At 32.7% G+C, this 20,656-nt stretch overlaps 1 protein-coding gene across 2 annotated transcripts in view; it reads left to right on the top strand.

Moving 5' to 3' along the window:
- EPHA3 (EPH receptor A3) overlaps window positions 1-20,656 on the top strand; it is a 364,896-nt gene that overhangs the window by 9,776 nt on the left and 334,464 nt on the right. For both annotated transcript variants that reach the window (XM_032630294.1, XM_032630295.1), the window contains exon 2: window positions 8,795-8,859. In XM_032630294.1, coding sequence (XP_032486185.1) covers window positions 8,795-8,859 — 65 coding nt within the window. The remainder of the gene's footprint in view (window positions 1-8,794; window positions 8,860-20,656) is intronic.

Genomic DNA, 20,656 nt, shown 5'->3' with positions numbered 1-20,656 from the left:
TTTATTTCTTGATTTTCAAAAGTAATTTAGCAATAAATAAAATTCTATAGATTTTAGAAAGGTACTTTTTTATTGCATATGATAGCAATCTTCATACTGAGAAGTTAGGCAGGGAAGCTGATTTCCAGTCGCTTCCTTGTAGATTGTCTAAATAATCCTCTGGTTAAGCAGAACAACACTCTGAGGAAAAGACTATGTGCAACACTGTGTGTGAGTGTGTGTATGTGCATGTGTGTGACCAACAGTATTGTCCCCTTATGTAACTGAACCATTCCCTTTAAATTTTCCTTTCCAAAGGTGATCCTTTGGAAACTCAAGTTTTACTACCCTAGCCCTAGTGAAAACATTAGAACTCTACATTTAATTTCAAAGGCATAAATTTTAAAAAAACATTAAAATGAATTAAGAAAACTGTTAAGAAAAAAATTAACTCATCTTTCATACTGCAATAATTTGGTTTATTTACCAAACAGTGCACACCTGAGAATTAGTTACTGGATTTGGAAAAGAAGGTTATCTGCATGTTGAAAGGCCTTGAAGATAACAGCTTAGTTGGGACTACAAAATGAATACTTACATAAAATCTTTTAATATAGACGTGAAAGTCATAAAAAGTGCAATATGAATCTTTACAGAAGATTAGCTGCCTAAAACTGAGTCCCTGGAATATAAGGAAGATTTTTTTAAAAAGATAAAGTTAATAATAACAACAATAAATTAGTAAAAACAAAGAGAGAAGATTAAATGATTTGCCTAAATTCGTGTAATAGGGATAATTATAACCCAGATTTTTTTTACTGCATATATCTAGAAAACTTTATAAATAATTTGAATGAATGCACAATAAATACATATACAAGTAAAAAGCACTTTTGAAAGAACCAAACATTCAGAAATAGCTATTTTAATAAGCACATATCTAAGCTCAATGTAAATTCTGTGTGAACATATACATGCACACACATGTGTGCATTGGAAATGCACATGATTGAATATCAAAAAAGACCATCCCAAAACAGAAGCTTCTATAGGTGCTATTCATATTATGACTACACTACCAAGAGAAAACATTGAGATTTGTCTGAATTCTGCATTCTCTTGCAGTGGTAAATGAAGTTTCCTGACCACCACAGCACTAATTGTTTGATACTTTCCATTGACACTATGCTCCTAATATGAAAAGTAAAGGGCTAGAGTTTTGAATTAAACTGATAGGCATGTGGTGCTTCACTGGATCCTTTGTGGGCCTTTATAAAGACCCATATTTATACATTGAAGAGTTTGTTTATATGTGTGTGTGTGTATGTCTGTAGACAACAGTCATGGTGTATGACATAAAGTCTAGATGTAGATATCCTCTAGAATATGATGAAGTCCAAGCTATATCCTGATTTTAATTTTCCAGAAATTTAAACCAATTTATTCTGCATTGGGCTTCTTTTAAAATTAAAAAAAAGTTTTGTGATATAAAAATGTCCAAAGAATGTTTTTATTTTTTTAATTTTATTTCTTTTTAACATCTTTATTGGAGTATAATTTCTTTACAATGGTGTGTTAGTTTCTGCTTTATAACAAAGTGAATCAGTTATACATATGTTCCCATATCTCTTCCCTCTTGCGTCTCCCTCGGTCCCACCCTCCCTATTCCACCCCTCTAGGTGGTCACAAAGCACCGAGCTGATCTCCCTGTGCTATGCGGCTGCTTCCCACTAGCTATCTATTTTACGTTTGGTAGTGTATATATGTCCATGCCACTCTCTCACTTTGTCACAGCTTACCCTTCCCCCTCCCCATATCCTCAAGTCCATTCTCTAGTAGGTCTGTGTCTTTATTCCCATCTTGCCCCTAGGTTCTTCATGACCTTTTTTTTTTTTTCTTAGATTCCATATATATGCATTAGCATACGGTATTTGTTTTTCTCTTTCTGACTTCACTCTGTATGACAGACTCTAGGTCTATCCACCTCACTACAAATAACTCAATTTCGTTTCTTTTTATGGCTGAGTAATATTCCACTGTATATATGTGCCATATCTTCTTTATCCATTCATCTCTTGATGGACACTTAGGTTGTTTCCATCTCCTGGCTATTGTAAATAGAGCTGCAATGAACATTGTGGAACATGTCTTGTTTTGAATTATGGTTTTCTCAGGGTATATGCCCAGTAGTGGGATTGCTGGGTCATATGGTAGTTCTATTTTTAGATTTTTAAGGAACCTCCATACTGTTCTCCATAGTGGCTGTATCAATTTACATTCCCACCAACAGTGCAAGAGTGTTCTCTTTTCTCCACACCCTCTCCAGCATTTATTGTTTGTAGATTTTTTGATGATGGCCATTCTGACTGGTGTGAGATGATATCTCATTGTAGTTTTGATTTGCGTTTCTCTAATGATTAATGATGTTGAGCATTCTTTCATGTGTTTGTTGGCAATCTGTATATCTTCCAAAGAATGTTTTTAAATTGAAATTTAATTTCATCACTACACTTTTTGTTCCCTATGTTAAAATTTGAATCCTTATATCCAAGGGACTTCCAAGCACATTTTTATTTTGAAAATAACTACTATATTAGAATTGTTTTGTTAGCCATCTTCTACATTCTATTCCATTTTCATACCATTGTTCAAACCCTGACTAAACAGATAGCTTACATTTAGTAGTCAAAGGTTAATAATCAAGCGATATAATAAAAAGTATATACCAAGACAGCCTGAATTTATGGTGTGAAGGCAAAATATATGTGCTATTGCTTGAGTGCCTATTTGCCCTAATGATTGTTTATATAATTTCAAATTGAAGGATATATTTTCATTTTTCACTTTTTAATCTGTCAAAAAAGTCCTTTCAGAGTAGAAATAAACAATTTTTTCTGTTCTAGAACACTTTAAAAAGCTAAAATATGTTGAAAAAGTACAATGTTTACATAATCATTAATGTTCTACTTTTAGTACCTTACATTTTGGGAAACACATTTCACTTGTCTAAATGATTCATAATATAGGTTGACAATGCACAGAAGCAAAGAGACCTGCTATTCTAGGGACCATTATCAAAGCTGAGGTTGTTAATGTAGTAAAACCTCATTGACAGTAGAACATCCCCACTCATTTATTTGAAAGAATTATTTTGTTATAAGAACACATTCCCAAGGGATATTTTAATAGCTGTTTTCTCCATAAGAGTATTAATATCAGAGTGACCTTCAGATTTCTCAGATTAAAAAGCAAAAAATTGAAAATTTTAACCTTTTAGAAACAACACAGAGTTAACATTTACTAAAGTATCCAAGTTTCAAGTGGAATTTTGGTCTGTGTTTGTTATTTCCTTGAGCTGCTGTAGTCATGAGAACACAAGACATCTTACTGTAAGACTATGTTTTGATTCCAATGACTTCTTCCTGCTGTTGGCAAAGATTGAAATGCGGCAGCTAATTACAGTTTCTTCTTTAATTAGGACCTGCCTGTATAGAAGTTAATATAAAATTATTGCCCAGGAAGAAAAGCTAATAAGAAAAAGTTGATAGTATACCACCTTGTCCAGAAATCTGCTTATATCCCATAAATAAGCCATTGATACCATGCAATAAGAGGGTTTTCACAGAAATGTCTAGCACTACACATTTTTAAAAATTTTTACATGATTATTTTACTTGGTTATTTGATTGAGAAATTATCATAAATTTATACTTCTATGACACAAAATGCCTGTAAAATTTAACATAGATTACAGGAAGTTTTATCTACCCACAATTAATAGATTTTAGTTGACTTCATTTATAGTTTAAAACATTTTTATAAGTTTTAGTCTGTGAAATACAATACTAATGATCTATTACAAAGATGTTTTAATTATGTTTAGTTAGAAATAAACATAAACAGGAAGTCTATAGGAACTGTTAACTAAGAATATATAATCCTAGTAGATAAAAGTTATGTTGAAATAGATAAGTACATTAATAAAACTGACTTCTCTAAATTTCTTCTCTGTGGCAAACCTGGGTGTGTACAGTAAAAATGAAAAGCTGAGCTTTGGTGGACTCCTGTCAGCAAATACATCTTGATTTCTTGATTCCATGTTATGGTTGACCAGAGTACCACATAGCGAATTACAACACAGAGATCAAAATGTATTACTTCCTGTATTCTATTTGCAGCATTCAAGTATAACTTAGGAGCAGATTAAAGGACTCTTCTGCTATCTATAACCTAGAGCAAAACTACTCTTTTCATCATAACAGAAAGTGATGAAAATGATACAGATAAATAGTGTACAAGAAATGTGTCTGGGACAATTACAGTGATGGCACAAACAGGAAAGGAAATGTCATTATTTTTTAGTAAAAACAAGACAAAATCAAAGGATGGGTTTGTTTTCTGCTGTAGCGGTTTCATAGTTATTTGCACTTGGTTATAAAAGCACCTTGTAACTGAAGGTTTTACAAGAAAACATGTCTATTATTACAAGTCTGAAATTCTTTAGCCATTAAGCCCTACTTGTCACCTTGACATTTCTAAATGTTTTCTTAAATGCAATTATAGCATTACCACAAAGCATAGATATGTTATTAAATAATTGAAATGATCTTCCACTTCAGTAAGAAATTGTGGCATTTAATTTTAAAAATTATTTTCGTACTATCTGTATATTTGCAGCACTTAATCTAAAAGATGTGAATATTTGTTTAACTCTTAGTCTTTCTAAGTGGACAGATAGCCACTATGAATCAGAATTTTGAAATGCTCTTGAAAAATCTTGGTGTATTAATGATTCTTTAAATGTAAAACTCCAGAAATTTATACCTAAAGTTTTTAATCTGTCCTTACTAAGTGAGAACATTTGTTGCAAAATCTTATTTTAATGACTGAGTCCTTTAAAAATTTTTAATGAATTCTTATTAGTAAGAAGGGAAGGTGGTATATAAATCCTTGGCACAGATAATTCTTTATGACGTTGTCAATGCCAGTGAGCAAAGAAGTAGACATTTGATTATCTCTTCATTATCATAGAGGGTAAGAAGGGAAGAGAGAAAAGACTCCTGAGCATCTTAACTCCATAATTCAGCCAAGTGGGAAAAGTGACAGTAAAGATCAGTGGCAGGAATGACAGCAAGGGTTCCTTCTTTCCAGAAGCAGTTACAACTAATATGAGCCAGTTTACCCTATACTTTGTTCTTATTCCTTTACTTCATTCTACGCCTTCTAATTCTCATCAGACACCACACATCATTTTGACCAGTAAATCTTGTGTTAGTGCCCACCTGAAAGCCAATTCAAGGAGACTGAGTGAGGATTCCCTTACTGTTTTCATGAATGTAAACCCCTTCACCTATTTATACCTTTTTTTTCCATTTAAAAGCAGTGAGACTAGACAGAGTAAAGCATGTGAAAGACATCCAGAACCATATCCATCCAGACTCCCCACAATGATTTCTTTTGCCAAAAACTCCTATTTATATCTCAAGTGGAGTTCTAACACTTCAAAATGTGTCCAATTTAAATCACTTTTAGAAGTTAATATATGCTACATAGCTCTTTGAATAGAAAATATTCTGAAATTAATGAAATGACATATTTTCTGTTACAAACCACAAATATTTGGAAATCAACCATTAGAATATGAAATCTGGTAAGAGACCCATTTATATCTTTGGCAAATAACTTAGCATGAGGCAGTCGTTAAAGAATTAGTCTATTTATATATTCCCACCTACCCTTAAGCATAATTTCCTAATATTTTTGTTAAAATTCATAATTGTAAACTCAAAAATTTTAGCAATTAAAATAAATATTCCATGTTACAAAGTGTCATTAAAACTCAGACTACAATATGTTTGTACATCACAATTCTATCTGCCCTGGCATTTGAATAATGGCACTACTTGAAAGGCTATGATCAGGTCTACAGCGTTTTTGGGAGAGGAAAAGCATTAGTAACTAATGTTCTTGCCCATATCAGTGTGGGGTTTAAGATATTGCATTGCAAGGTTAGATTTAGTCAATGTATCCAGAGACATCACTCACAGCACGTTGACTTTCAAATTCCATTAACTTTTCTCTTCTTCTTATCTCAGTTATGCTGCACTCAAGATTGCTATACAACAGATCACAGGAGCCTTGAGGTTTATATCCTGGCAAATTCCAGTCTAGTAACCATTGACTTTAAGTGGCTAGAATTCTTAGACTGTGTTGTTCTTATTTGGTTATAAACAAAAACACTTTATAAACCCCAAATAGGTGCTTTTAAAAAGTGTCTTAATGTCACTTTTCTTCTCTATTAGGCCATATATTGATGGTTGATTTTCAATACCATTCAGAAGAATTGTATTGGAACTGTTGTTAGATAATATTTTAAGTTTACAAGAACATTGAATCTGTATAGCATGTAATAACCTCAGGTGGCTTTAACTAAATTTATATTATTTGATCATCATGGCAACATTGTGAGATAACCAGTGCAGACCTAATTATGTTTGATAGACAAGAGGATCAGAATCATGAGTAATGCTGCTAATTGTGTGTTCCCTCATTCATGCTAAATGGAGTGCACTAAAAATTCAATTTCTGAGTAAATGAAATAAATTTAATTAATCTCTTATACCAATTTTAATTGACAGTGCAATACAATTCTTTTTGGTTTAGCTTTTCTCCTTTGAGTTGAAACCAAATGTTGATGTGATAAAGCCAGTCCTTTTCCCCTCATCATTATCATCAGAGAAAACTTAAGGGTATAGTTCTTTAGTTAACAACCTACGTTCCAATGAGTAATTTACTAAGTGGAGAAAATATTTATATCTTCCTTGCCTCAAACACTTTTTTCCTCTGGTTATTAATACTGAAATTAAATCAACCATTCATCTTAGCAGGTGGAATAACATATATTCATCATTTAGTACATATTCAATTATTACATACACACAAAAACATTGAATCATTTAAACCCCTGAAGGTATTACAAATGTGATCCAATGATTTATGAATACTGGCCCTATAAATTCTACGATGCAAATCCTGTGTAAAACTCAGAGAAATCAACTGCTGAATGTGATAGAACCAACAACTGAGCTAGGTATGTCTATCAGAATAAATGTTGGTAACATACTTTAAAGGTGAGGCTGTATTCTCATATTTTCAAAAATTCTTTAACATTATATAATCTGAAATGTTATCCGTAACATTAATTGGTAGAAGTTTTTTTAAAAATCATTTTCCAGAGATAATTTCAATATAATTAAGCATACTGTTAATTTCCAAACTGATATCCTGGGAAATAATTCCATTATGGAAATTACACTATGTAATCCATGCAGCAACTATCTTCTTCTTTTATCTAAATATAATTACTTCTCACTGGGATTAATTTATTGTGAGGGGAAAAAAGTTTAATCGTTAAGGAATTCCAGTGTAATAGGTTAAGTTTATATGTTTTTTTTCCTCTGAGAACTTTATCTTTTTATCTTAATGATTAGGAATTTTTCTTATACTCACCTAGTATATTTATCATCTAACCAGCTAACCAAATATCTTCTTTTAAAAAGCAGTGCTTGAAAATTTGGAATTCTAACATCAATCAAATATAATTCATTTTCTTAACATTTATATGATTAATGTTTCCTTTGTAAGAAAATAATTGGGATGATTAAAGAAAGGGTGGTGCTTTTCATGCATCAGGAAGCCCTTTATTGACAACACATGGTCATGTTGTGCTTTGCATGTATTAACATTATGTTTTGATTTGTGAATATATGGAACCCTTCAAAATGACTGTCTGTTATTATACTTATTGATTCACCTGCTCTGGTTCATGTTAATAATACCTGCATATTTTATGTAAACTTCTTCTACATCTTCCATTAATCAATTATGGGGTTGTTTTCTAACTTAGAAGAAGGATGTGGGAAAACTATAGTTTCCATTATTTAACAGATTGACAATCAACATGAGCCCTTTGTTATTAATTAAACTTAAAGTATCTTTTTATATTTTACTTTCCAGTCCATTTCAAATTAATACTCTCTGGGTTGAAAATAAATCATTTGCCTTTCTCTTTTAATAACATATTCAAAATGCAACTACATTCTTATTATATTTTATTATTCATCAGACTTTTTAATAACTAGCACAAAATTCTGAGTGAAATCATTAAAGTCTTTGGGTAACAATACCCTTTTTAAAGAAGTAAAGCTTTACAAAGCGCTATGCTACAATAATACATATTTTGGCTTCTTCTCAAATTGATAGCTAAGCATTTTGTTCATTACATAAGTACACAATTTATACAGTATTTATTACAGTATGTTTGGTTTTGGCCAGGGACAATATGAAGATGTCATATCAAAATATGTACAAAAAGAAATACGATTCATTATGGAAGCATACTTAACTAATTTATAGTGAAATCATGTCAATTTATTAAATTTAATGGTCTTTGCAGTTATTTTGATTTCATGTTAGCATTAATGTTTCCTATTTTGTATTTTTATAGTGTCCTCTTTAAACCTGTAATTATTCTGTCAATATATTAAATATACTATATATATATATATATATATATAAACAAACATAAACAGTTTAAAAAGTCACAGAAACTTTTGATCCCTTAACTTTCCATGTGGTTGCTTTTCTTTGTAATTCCCTTCTTCTACTCATCATACACATATAATGAGAATGAACAGAGTCGTGTTTTTTGAACACGTTGATATTATTATATCAGCAACAGACAACATTAACTTGACAGAAGTAAATAGAATTCATTCCTTTCAACTGTTTTTGTGTTATCTGTGTTTTCTTTTAGTCGATCTACTGGATTCAAAAACAATTCAGGGGGAGCTGGGCTGGATCTCCTACCCATCACATGGGGTGAGTTTGGTAAACTATTGAAAGGAACATGATTCTTCTGTCCATTGCCTGTCTTAGAGAGCAGGAGGAATTATTGGGAACAGGAATTCCTGTACTTCTGATGACAAGTTGTGCTTATCAGTATATTCAGTACATGGACTAACACAGCTTAGTATTTGTATCCAATGGAACTATTGAGAGTTTTGAAGTATTTTTTTCCCCTTCTGAATTTATCAATTGCTTGAATGAACTAACTAAACAGTTTAATTATTACTACCATCATGCAGATGATCTAAGCGTGATCACCTAACATTTTTTTTTGTGATGTGGTCAAAATAGGTGAGTTGAGGAGAGACTCTAAATTTTAAGTAATGTAGAAAGTGTGTATTTGGAGATGGTTGCCTCCAGAGTTGTAGCCTTAAAATCAACTGTGGTGACAGTTCCACATAGGGTAGGTATTTGTGAACAGTATAAGCCTGTGTTGCCTTAATTTCTTTGCTTAAAGTGTCTTCAGCTTGTCTAGATCAGTTTAAAACTGGGCATTTTATTTAGGAAAATATGACTGTCTTTAAATTCTAAGCACTGTATATACCTTTAATCTTTTGTCAAGCCAGACACAGATTACTGAGGTGTATAGCATTTTGGGACCCGAATATTTACGATGAGCCTTTGAGTGAGAAAATTTTCCTTCTCCTTTTTCAGAAAAAAGAGGGCCGTACATTTGGAAATTTTTTGTTCCTACAAAATTGTACAAAAAATGCCTAAACATATCTGTTTTGTTTCCAAGGATAGCCTGTGGAAAATGCAAAGTGCTATTTAGGAATATTTGTGATAGGAGTAAATGTGTATATTCCTTTTTTTTCTAGGCCAGGCTCTTTTCAAAGAGGTTATAATTACTTCGACTTAGTATTGGTGTTCAGTCTTTAGATTTTTGTGCCTAAACATACTAATTTTTACTACCAGCTTCTTCTTCACCGACGGATGTTTTGCATCAGGGATACTTCATCTATCTGTCATCTTTGTATCTGCTTCTCTTCCTGGTGCACCTTGACACTGACATGATGCCAAAACCTATCACATAATCAGGCCTTGTTTAGTTGCTTAGAAGGGAAGAGTATGAAGTAAGCCAAGGTTTGGTTTTCCCATAGGTTTAAAAGGAATCAAATGGTTAGGGTAAAAGCACATCCTGGGTAGTCATAACGAATGAGTTGAAACTCAGGATTGAGCTGGAAAACTCATTTAAAACTCATCATCCAAAACTCAAACCTAACTTTAATTTTGATTTTAGAAATGTGAGTCTTTCATGACTCCATTAGATAACATATCATAGAAACTTGCTGCCTAAGGAGATATGAAAAGCAAAAACCATACTGATACTTTACATATATATATATATATATATATATATAGTAAACAATAAGTTAATTTATATATCAAAGCAGCAGTCTACCTCTTATTTTCCTTTAAAGAAGGTATAAAGAAAACACATTTCTCCATGTTGAGAATTTGGGGAAATGAATTCATTTACCTTGTTAATCTCATAGATTTTATCATGAACAAAGTTCACTTTTACTTCCAGAGAAATGTTGGGTAGGGAGGGATGTTCTAGAACCTTGCCACACACAGTGTACACATGCACCAACCAGCAGAGTCAAAACCTGGGAGATTCTTAGAAATGCAGGCTGTCAGGCCCCACTCCAGATGAATCAGAATCTGCATCTTAACACGGTCCCAGGTGATTCCTAAGCACATTAAATTTAAGAAACACTCCTCAGGGTAACTGGCCTCTTGACTTTTCTCATCTCTTGCCCAGTTTCCTACCTCCTTTCTCCTAGGAATCGCTTATGGTTTTCTCATGAACAGTTTTCAGTCTCTCCTTTAGCCTCAGACAGCTGACCTCAGGCGCTCTGGCCTCCTCTTCATTGCTTTCCTGGTTGGTCTTCTTGTAGCTGTTACTTCACTATTTCAGATGCATTAAATGGCCTAAAACAGCTAGTCAGGTTCTCCAAGCTTATCATTAAAACCAACAGGGAGGAAAAAAAAAAAAAAAATCTCCTCAACAGATCATGATGTTTATAATACCTTAAGCTCAAAATGAATAAAATAAAAGAAAAACCAAGTATGTGAATTATTGTCTTGGGGTGATTTGTAGTACATTTTTCCTTTAAATCTTCCCCCTGTATTATGTTAACCATAATGTCCATGAGGAAATAAGTAGCACTAATTTAGAAAATGTGACATTAATATTCATTTCATTTTGAGAAACTGATGATATTCTTGAGTGAAAGCTCAATTCTTGAGTCAATTTAAGTTTGGGATTTAACATCTTTGCTTGTATGATTGTTTGTGCCTTTAGATTCAATTAATCATTTTTATTGCCTGATCATTGTCATTTTCAATTTGACAAGGATAGAGGAATTTTGTGTTTGTTTTGGTTTTAAAGGGAATAGATAGTTAAATCAGTAGTGATATCTATGATGCAAGCTTTTCCATAAAAAAATGAAGTGATAGCTGGAAACAACTTTGAACTAGTCATTGTTTTAATTAATTAACCCCAATAAGTAAAAGTGCATCTGTTTGCAGGTTAACTAAAATATAAATATAAACCTTGGAGGAAAAAATTATAACAATGTCAGACCATACTGAATTATCGAAATATCCCACTCTCTTCTTCTTTTCTTTCTTTCTTTCTTTTTTGGTGAGAACAGTTAAGTCCTACTCTCTTATCAAATTTCAATTTTATGATATAGTGTTATCAGCTATAGTCACCATGTTATACATTAGATCCTCAGGCCTTATTTTTATAGCTGAAAGTTTGTACCCCTTTACCAACTGCTCCCTATATACCCCACCCTCACCACTTTTCTACTCTGTTTCTATGGATTTTTTTTTTTTTAAGATTCCACATATGAGTGATACCATGCAATATTTGTTTTTCTCTGTCTGGCTTATTTCACTTAGTGTAATGCCCTCAAGCTCCATCCATGTTGTCACAAACAGCATGGAAAATCCTGCACTTTTGATTTAGGGCAGTGGTTCTCCATGTGATGAGGCATAGATAAGGCAGGAGGCAATTCTGATTTTGCCCCATGGAGATATTTGTATGGAGATATGCTGGTTGTCACAACTGGGAAGGCAGGGCACTACTGGCATCTGGTGTGGAAGACCAGGCATCCTGCTAGTCATTGTACAAAAAACAGGGCAGCAAAGAATGATCTGGTCCAAAATGACAGCATCCAGGTTGAGAAACCCTTGCTTAGGGTTTGGATAATGAAGCTCTCCAGCAGGAGCTATGGTCACTCCACGAGGAGCTGGGATTGCCAGCAACTTCTCTAAGTCCCAACGATACTCCCATTAGAAGCTCTAAATTCCAAATCTTTTGAAATATAAATTTTAAGAAATAAGTCAATAATTCATTCCAAATTTGAAATGAATCTTTCATGGGATGATTATATCACATGAGCCATATAAAATTAATGTATTTTGTGGAAAATTGTCAAGAGTGACCCATTCCTTCATGTATATGTTTTTCTATTTCTATTTACCCTCTTCCCCAGAGATATATTCATTCATAAAACCTTACAATTAACCTATACGATTTTTTTGGGAGGATTACTTCTATCTCTATTTTCAAATGGTGCTTCAAATCTTAGAGGAAACCTGGCAGAAAAGTATGGTACTATACTATTAGGCATGGGACAAATTCCCCAAATAAGTATCTGTGAAGAAGTTTAATGAAACTTTGGTTTTCTCTAAATGAATTTCATGAAAATAATACTCAAACTTGTAAACTGAAATTATCAAGGGGGTCATGAACAGCAGTTCACTTTTCAGTAGAAGAGTTTTATTTGACATGGATATTTTCTGGTAGTAAGTTTGTTCACTTTAATAAATTAGACAAGCAATTAACCTTCTCTGGCCTTGTAAACTATGAATTATAATTTTTGAATTCTGGGCTTAATTATCTTCAGAAATTTTAGTAAATAATTCAATAATTTGAATATTCTTTGATTTAGGGGACAATCAACATATATCAAAGCCCATATATGTTGCTGGATTACAATCTAGAAAGAGTCCTTGGTTTACACATGACTAGTACTTAAATTGATTGATTGACTGACAGTGTCTTAGTCTATGTATCACCCCAGAGGAGGGATTAAAGGGAGGGAGGCTACACAGTTTTCACTTAGGATAGTATTGAGAGGACGGTCAAGCAGTACAAAGGCATCTAGAACCTGGACTCAAAGAAACTCAAGTAAGGAGAAGAGAATGAAGAGAGGGTTGGAGGGGGGCGGATATAGAGAAAGAATAGTCTGAAATGAGAAGTCTCAAAATCAACAGTTGTAGATTTTTTAAAAATTTTATACCACCCCCCTCTTTTCAATTCTTTTAGATTTTTTCCCTAAAGGTTTCCTTAGCTATTTATTGGTGTCTTAACAGTGATAATGTACTTAAATAAAAAACACTCTTCTGGCAAATAGATGACCCATTGGTTGCTCATCAAGTATCTGTACCCTGGCTTTTCCTTGCTGATAGAATACTGAAATTATTCAGGTTTTCACCCTCCCATGTGTTCCTGGAAAATGACCCCTCTTGCCACTTTGCAGGGTGAATATTGATTTATCTGAGAGCAAATCATGATAATTACAGTCATTTTGCCAGTGATTGGTTTAGGCAAGAGTAAGTGAAGCCAATAAGACTGGAACAGAATTCCAATGACTTATGGGAAAGGTTTCCTTCCAATAAAAAGAGATGGGAAGAGGCCAGGTGCTTTGTGCCTCTGAGTTTGCCCTGTGATAGCCCAATGTCCAGTCTGGAGCACCTGCACTCCCTTAATTGCCAGAAAGGTGGAACCCAGAGAGCATTAGAGAGATCAGCCTGGAACCCTGACATCTTAGAACCACTGAGTAACATGGAAAAATACGTGTTCCCTGTTAAATCCATTCTTTTTGTATTTCTCATACTTTCCAGTTAAAGGCCTCCTGATAGAATCCAATGTTTTATCTCCTGATCAAATACCTTAATTTCTAAATTGAGGCTATGGAAATGCATAATTCTGTCCTACAATGTTATTTGTATTTTCCCAAGTTATCTTTTTTGTGCTTTAGTATGAAGTCAAAGAAAACAGGCAGAATAGTAAAATAGAATAAGCACGTCGTGTAGAATTGGCACATCTGCATTTGAATTCTGGCTCTGTCATTTATTGCAGTATGATCTAATACAGGCCTATTAACCTTCATTAATGCTTAGCCTCACTTTTAAACAAGGGATAACAGTAATTTCTATGTCACAGCGCTTTATAGTGAATGACACTTGAACAAATGAGATGTTGCTATATATCTATCTATGAATAAGTATATATATACTAATGTATGTAAAAGAGATATACAAATATCATTTCTTAATCTTAGATAAATTTTACGGTTTTCCCATTCTAATCCAAAACCTTTTGGTAAATTCATTCATATGTCTGCTTAAATCTCAGTTGAAACTTGATGTCTAGGAGTTGAATTTTGGGGAAAGAAAATTGATAGTATTGCCTGAGGTGCCAGCAAACACCTCTTCTCAATTAAGAGCCCAAAATATTGCCTTTGACAACACATGATTGTTATTTCATTGAATCTGCACAGATAAAAGTTCGCATATAATCTTGAACTACATTTTGAATTGAAAGAATCAAAATAAGGTAAATTGGGTGTCCAATTTATTTTAAATTTTTAATAATTTTTAGAATTTCCTCAGAATACTAATATTTTTCTTCAGGGAGACCTTCTATTTCTCATATGCTACCCTTCTGGCACCCCCCAGACTAGGACAGAACACCTATTAAGCTCATCTGCCTTGTTCTTTGTTGTACCTCTACAGCTTGTAATTATACATTACTGCAGTGATTTCATTGATATTTATTTAAACCTGGAAACTGAAAGCTCTTTGAGACCAATTCCCATTTCATGAAACTCTCCTTGTTTAAAGTTTGTGGATTAGTTGTCCATAAATTAACATTACCTGAATAAATGCATAATAAAAGCTTTCCAAAACAAGGAAGGATAACTAAACTAATACTAATTTTGCATTTGTTGAGAAAATTTGATGATTTCTAGTCTGTTATTTTAAATGGTGTCTGGTAATGACTTCACTCTCTTTTCAGTGGCGTAAACTTAAGTAAAATTATAATATATACATACTATAGTATATATATTGTATATATATGAGTATATATTACAGATATATAATATACAAACATACATATATAATAGTGTAGATATATGTCTATGTCTATATTACATATGTTATTTTTTGTACTAGCAGAGCTATTTAGTTAAATGTATTTAGAAAATACTACAAGCCTATGAATTGGAAGTTAACTGAAAAAGAAAACTAGCTAAAGACAGCTGTATATTGAAAATTATATAGGTTGTCCTCTAAGAGTAAAAAGCTAGGATCCTGCATGTAAATTCCATTTAACTAAAAGTAGAAATGTTTAGAATTGAATGAATCATAGAGAGTAACAGAAATAATAAAAATACTCTCTAAAACAAGTTTCCAGTATACTATAATGTGCCTTCGATATTGGAATTATTGCTATTTGTGAAGTCTGGATTCTAAAAGTCTTATCTGCTGGATTTCTAGCTTTCACTTTGTGAATGGTGTCTGAAATGCAGGAAGAATATTTTGACAACTGGGTGTCAACAATAACCACTGGGGACTTTGCCTTTATGAATCACAGTCCAAATTCTGCTTCATATGCTGAATAGTCCATCCAAGAAAATCAAATTATTCACATATGTGATTCTTGGTCATTGACATTTTTTTGCCTAGAATGAACAATGCTATATATTTTAAATGTGTCACTTTTACCTATTGTGCTAAACTTTCAAGGAAGGTTGTCTGATCAATTAGAAAAACGTGACAAAGTTTCATAGGTTTTTTTAACCTTTCCTTGAAACAAAATACGCTATAAAAGAAGGGGGCATGTGGATAAGTGGTAGAAATCAGCAAAGATAGAATTTATTCTGGCAACATTTAATTTATAAAAATTAAAATGTTATCTTGTATTTGTTTTAACAGAACTTTTATTAGTGCTTAAAGAATAGAAAATATTTTCCATTGTTAATGTTGTATATTTCTATGTGAATTTTCCTCTCTGTATCAAAATATTATTTGTTTATATTTTGGGGGTTTTAGATTAGAATTTTTTTAATATGACATGCAATGTACTTTGCTTCTTTTACTTCGATGTATAGCTTTGTGGAATTTAAAGTAGAGGAGATCTGAAACATATTTGGATGGGTTTATTTATTTCATCTTTGCTCACAAATTTGTACTACATGATTCTTACTTAACATACAGTAACTATAAAGTTAAATAAAAAGCTAAGACATATTTAAATAATTTTCATCTCTAATTTGAATGTTTAAATATTTCATAAATTTATTAAGATCATTTCATATTTGTTTTTTAAAGTAGCTTTTTAAAACATTCAAATCAAAAACAAAGTTTTGCTTCTAGTGATTTCTCATATTAATAGCATTTTAAAAAAATAATAACTTTTTGACACCAAAACTTTTTACTTTGTGCAACTTCAAGTGAATATAGTTTCTGATCAAAAATAAATGGTTATTAAAATAAAAGTAACCAAAATATAGGTATTAAACTTAAAAAAAGTAATGACTTTCATACTTATTTTACATTAAATTTATTGCTACATGTGCAAAATAGTATATGACAGACTGAATATCTATTTCTATATTGCTAAGAAATGTCCGGTTCCCTTAATATTTTAAAGAGCATACTTAGAATAAGCACTATGTTTTCAAGCTTCCAGGTTTTCATTTGAATATAGGATATAAATATAACATATGTACTCCAATAGAGACGAGTTTCCATTCTGTCATTCCACTAAGTATAAGTCAAGAATTTTGATGGGAATTTTTAAAAATAATAATTTCCCAAAAGTTTTGCTTATTTACTTTACTCCTTAATTATTTTTTTAAATTTCATGAATTAGTTGTTTTGACCTTTAGGTTTATTATTCTCTGATGGTTAATTTCTTTTGAAAGCCTTTTGAAAAAGAAATTAAATTTGGCCTGTAAAAAAATATGGCATAAAACACTTTTTAAATAAGTCCCATGTCCCAAATGACAGCCATTGGACCTGAGAACATTTAAAGGTTATAATATTTACAATACAAACCACTTGAAGTATTTCTACAAACTTCATAGCTCATTGATTACCATCAGTTTTGTTTGTTTGTTTTTTCTGCTTGTGATGCTCACTTTATTCAAGAAGTGTTATATGAAGAAAAACTACCAAAATGTAATATCTCAGCTTTCTTGGGAGTTGCTAAAATCATTTGTCCCCTTTACGTGGGACATAAGAAGGAAAACGTCAAGGGGGATAGTGTACTCAATTTTCTGAATAGTCTGTGTTACAAGTTATTTTTATTCATTCTGTTAATGATGCAGTTTAACATATATATACACACACATATATATGTGTGTGTTTATGTATTTACAGTTTATATATAAAACTATATATATAAACTACAGAGTCATATATAGTTAAATATATTTTAAAAAACTAATATATTGAAATTCTTTTAAATTTTTAAACAGTAGTTATTAGAAATGCAAATTTCTGAGCTTCCAGCCAAGACCTACTACTACATTACAAATCCTGGGACCAGGGCTCAGCAACCTGTTTTTTCACAGGCCCTCCATGTGATTCTGATGTTGTTCAAGTTTGGGAATCACTGTGCTAGAAAATCGTTATCTGCTGTAATGAGACAGGTATTACTTATGAAGGTATTCAGCGGCTGCTTGATACAGTGCTGTAGTTTCCAAACTCTTAATTAGTGCAGCACTGTGCATAATTTGTGATTAATATAGCTCTGGATATTTTTAAATTTAGAATTTTACAATAACCACACAGCAGAAAAATAGGTATTTTACTAGCAACTCGGGGAATCTATTCTTAGCACTTTTGCAAGAGGGATTCATTTTAGAATCCTCAAGTTTCTCTCATGTAATCTTGGAGCTCAATTTGAGCTGCATGTAGTATCTTCAGTATTTGTAAATACTGAAGATACTTATACAGCCGCATCTGTTGCTCATGATAAAAGAGATAACATTAAAACCAAAAGACTGGAAAAGCCCTGAATTAAGTGATAGTGAAACTGGAATAAGGGATATGAAAGTTCCCCCATCAAGGAGTTACTAGAATATAAGGTTGTCCGGGAAATGCCTATGAAACATTCCTAGAAAGTTACTGAGATCAGCTTATGATCGATTTTATGTACCCCACGAAAGATATTGGAGATTATTCAAAGGCAGTATTTTAAAGAGGTGATTATGAAGGATGTTGTAATCAAAGAACAGACGGGCACCAGAAAAAGCAGCTGGAAATCACTGTGAAAGTTCCCACGATAGAGTACAGGAACCTAGGATCAGCCCTCTATTCCTTTGGTTATACATCTTAGTGATTTGGCATAGGTTAAATTTTCATTATTTTGCTGACACTCCAAGAAGGAATATTCTAAAAAAATCAAAAAGAATTTTTATTAATAGGTCATTTTCATAATAAAGCCATAAAATAAAGAGAAGCCAAATTTGGTGAATTGAATAAGTTGTAAGACCTTTGGGGGACTCAGTAGAAACGAAAATTAGTAAACTAAGGAAGACAAAGAAAAAAAAAAAAGAGGGCATAAGATGCTCTAATAGTAAAAGTAATCAAATTTCCCTTCCATATGACAATACACGTTAATGTCCTTTTGGGTGTATGGTTGAGAATAAGCTAAACTTAAAAAAAAAAAAAAAGCTAAACTTTAAACAACTGTGAGGAGAGATCTCCCTTCGCAACATGAAGAGACAAGACCATGAACCCAGCAACCAGGAGATTCAGCCAGTGCAGGAAGAGAGGAGAGATTCAGTGTGATGCTTTCAAAGAACTTTAAGACTCCATCTGAACTTGGATACTTATTCTATGACATGGAAATCAAGACAGCTGGTAGCCATAAACTTTATGGATTTTCTCAAAAGTCTTCAACTGAGTTTAAAGCTTGTAGATGATATGAATCAATTTTGTAAACTGTACCCTAGAACTATTTGTCATCTGTATCCTGAATGTTGGATGGGTAATCATTTTTTGAAGTAGAATTAGTGATCATTTTGATTTAAATTTACCTGTTCTCTTGAGTGTTGAAAAAGCAAGTAAACAACAACGTAGTCATAAGCAAAAAATAACTGTAGAAATTTGTGAAAATGTTTATTGATACAGCTGCTTCACTTTTTTTTTATAAAGGGGGCAAATTTTTATCTTATTTGGAGCAGTAGAATATATTTGAATGAGTAATCAATTTTAGAGCCAGCAGGGACTTTAGAAGTCCTCTAATGCAATTCCTTAAGTACACAGAAAAGCAGCTGAAGCCCAGGGAGTCTTAGTGACTTGCGCAAGGTCATATCATTGCTCTCTGGGTCTGTGTTCAGTGGTCTTTTCATTAATCTTTTCTGTCTTGGTCTGCGGAGAGTACCAAAGAAGGATTCAAGATTATGTGATTTAATGTTGAAGAGACTATACTTCATAGAATTTCAGGATGATTTTGTCTGAGTGTCTTGCCATGCAGCACCCTAAATAATAAACAAATTTTGGAATATGTCAGTCAATGTTGAGCTACCTTTCTCAGCAGTTGAAAAATGCTGATATTTCATAAGGCCAAGAAGAAAATCGAGTTGTATAGGATTATTATTAGCTCTACGTTCTCTCGTATATCTGTATCTCCTCATCACAGCTTGGTTTATGATCCAGGGACTGAGCTGTCACTTTCTGCCTAAAGATTCTTAACTCATTCTCTGACAACTAGAAATTGATTTTAGCTGAGATTCAAATATAAATCTAAATGTACGTGCATTGAAAGAGTATTTTTATTTATTTATTTTTGCGGTATGCGGGCCTCTCACTGTTGTGGCCTCTCCCGTTGCGGAGCACAGGTTCCGGATGCACAGGCTCAGCGGCCATGGCTCACGGGCCCAGCCACTCCACGGCATGTGCGATCTTCCCAGACCGGGGCACGAACTCGTGTCCCCTGCATCGGCAGGCGGACTCTCAACCACTGTGCCACCAGGGAAGCCCTGAAACAGTATTTTTAAATGTTAGCTCATAACCAAAACAAATCTCAACTACTCTCAATTTTCATAAGAACCAATAAATGTTTTGAGATCTTTTAAAAAATTAGTATATCATTTTTAATGTGACTAGTCTTCAAACAAGGGTTAGATGTGTTATCTTCTAGCCAATAAATCCTCAAGATTTAAAATGTCTCAAAATTATTAGCAACATTTTTGTCTTCTGAACTGCTAAAATAGTAAATTTTTGCTGGATACTTTTTATAGAAATATATGGTGCTCTTATGTATATTCTTTTGGAATATATAATGTGGCTTCTCTTTGAGCAAGTCTCAAGAAAAAGCTGTCATTTTGATTAATACAACACAAGCTGTACTAATAAGTGGCTTCAGAAGATATTTGTTCATTTGATTCTAGGTAACTGAGAACAAGTATAACAAGTATAAACAAGTAAATGTCTATACTCTAGACATTTTAGAGTAGAAAGAGAGTGAGAAACAATCTGCCCACAAGGAGTTTCTAGCATACCAGTATGTTTTGTCTCGTTCTTGTACATCCAGCTTTCAGAGACAAGAAGGAATATGGTCTGAGGTGTTTGGACATTTAATTCTAGCTGTTGATTATTTCATAACCATGTATGATGATGGTTTTTAAATTTTGCTTATTTTGGAATAACTTTAGATTTATGAAAAAGTGGC

This window comes from Phocoena sinus, chromosome 4, assembly GCF_008692025.1.
Source record: "Phocoena sinus isolate mPhoSin1 chromosome 4, mPhoSin1.pri, whole genome shotgun sequence".
Taxonomy (NCBI): Eukaryota; Metazoa; Chordata; class Mammalia; order Artiodactyla; family Phocoenidae; genus Phocoena; species Phocoena sinus.
Note: the sequence above shows the minus strand (reverse complement) of the source record. Positions and strands in the feature narration are given on the sequence as shown.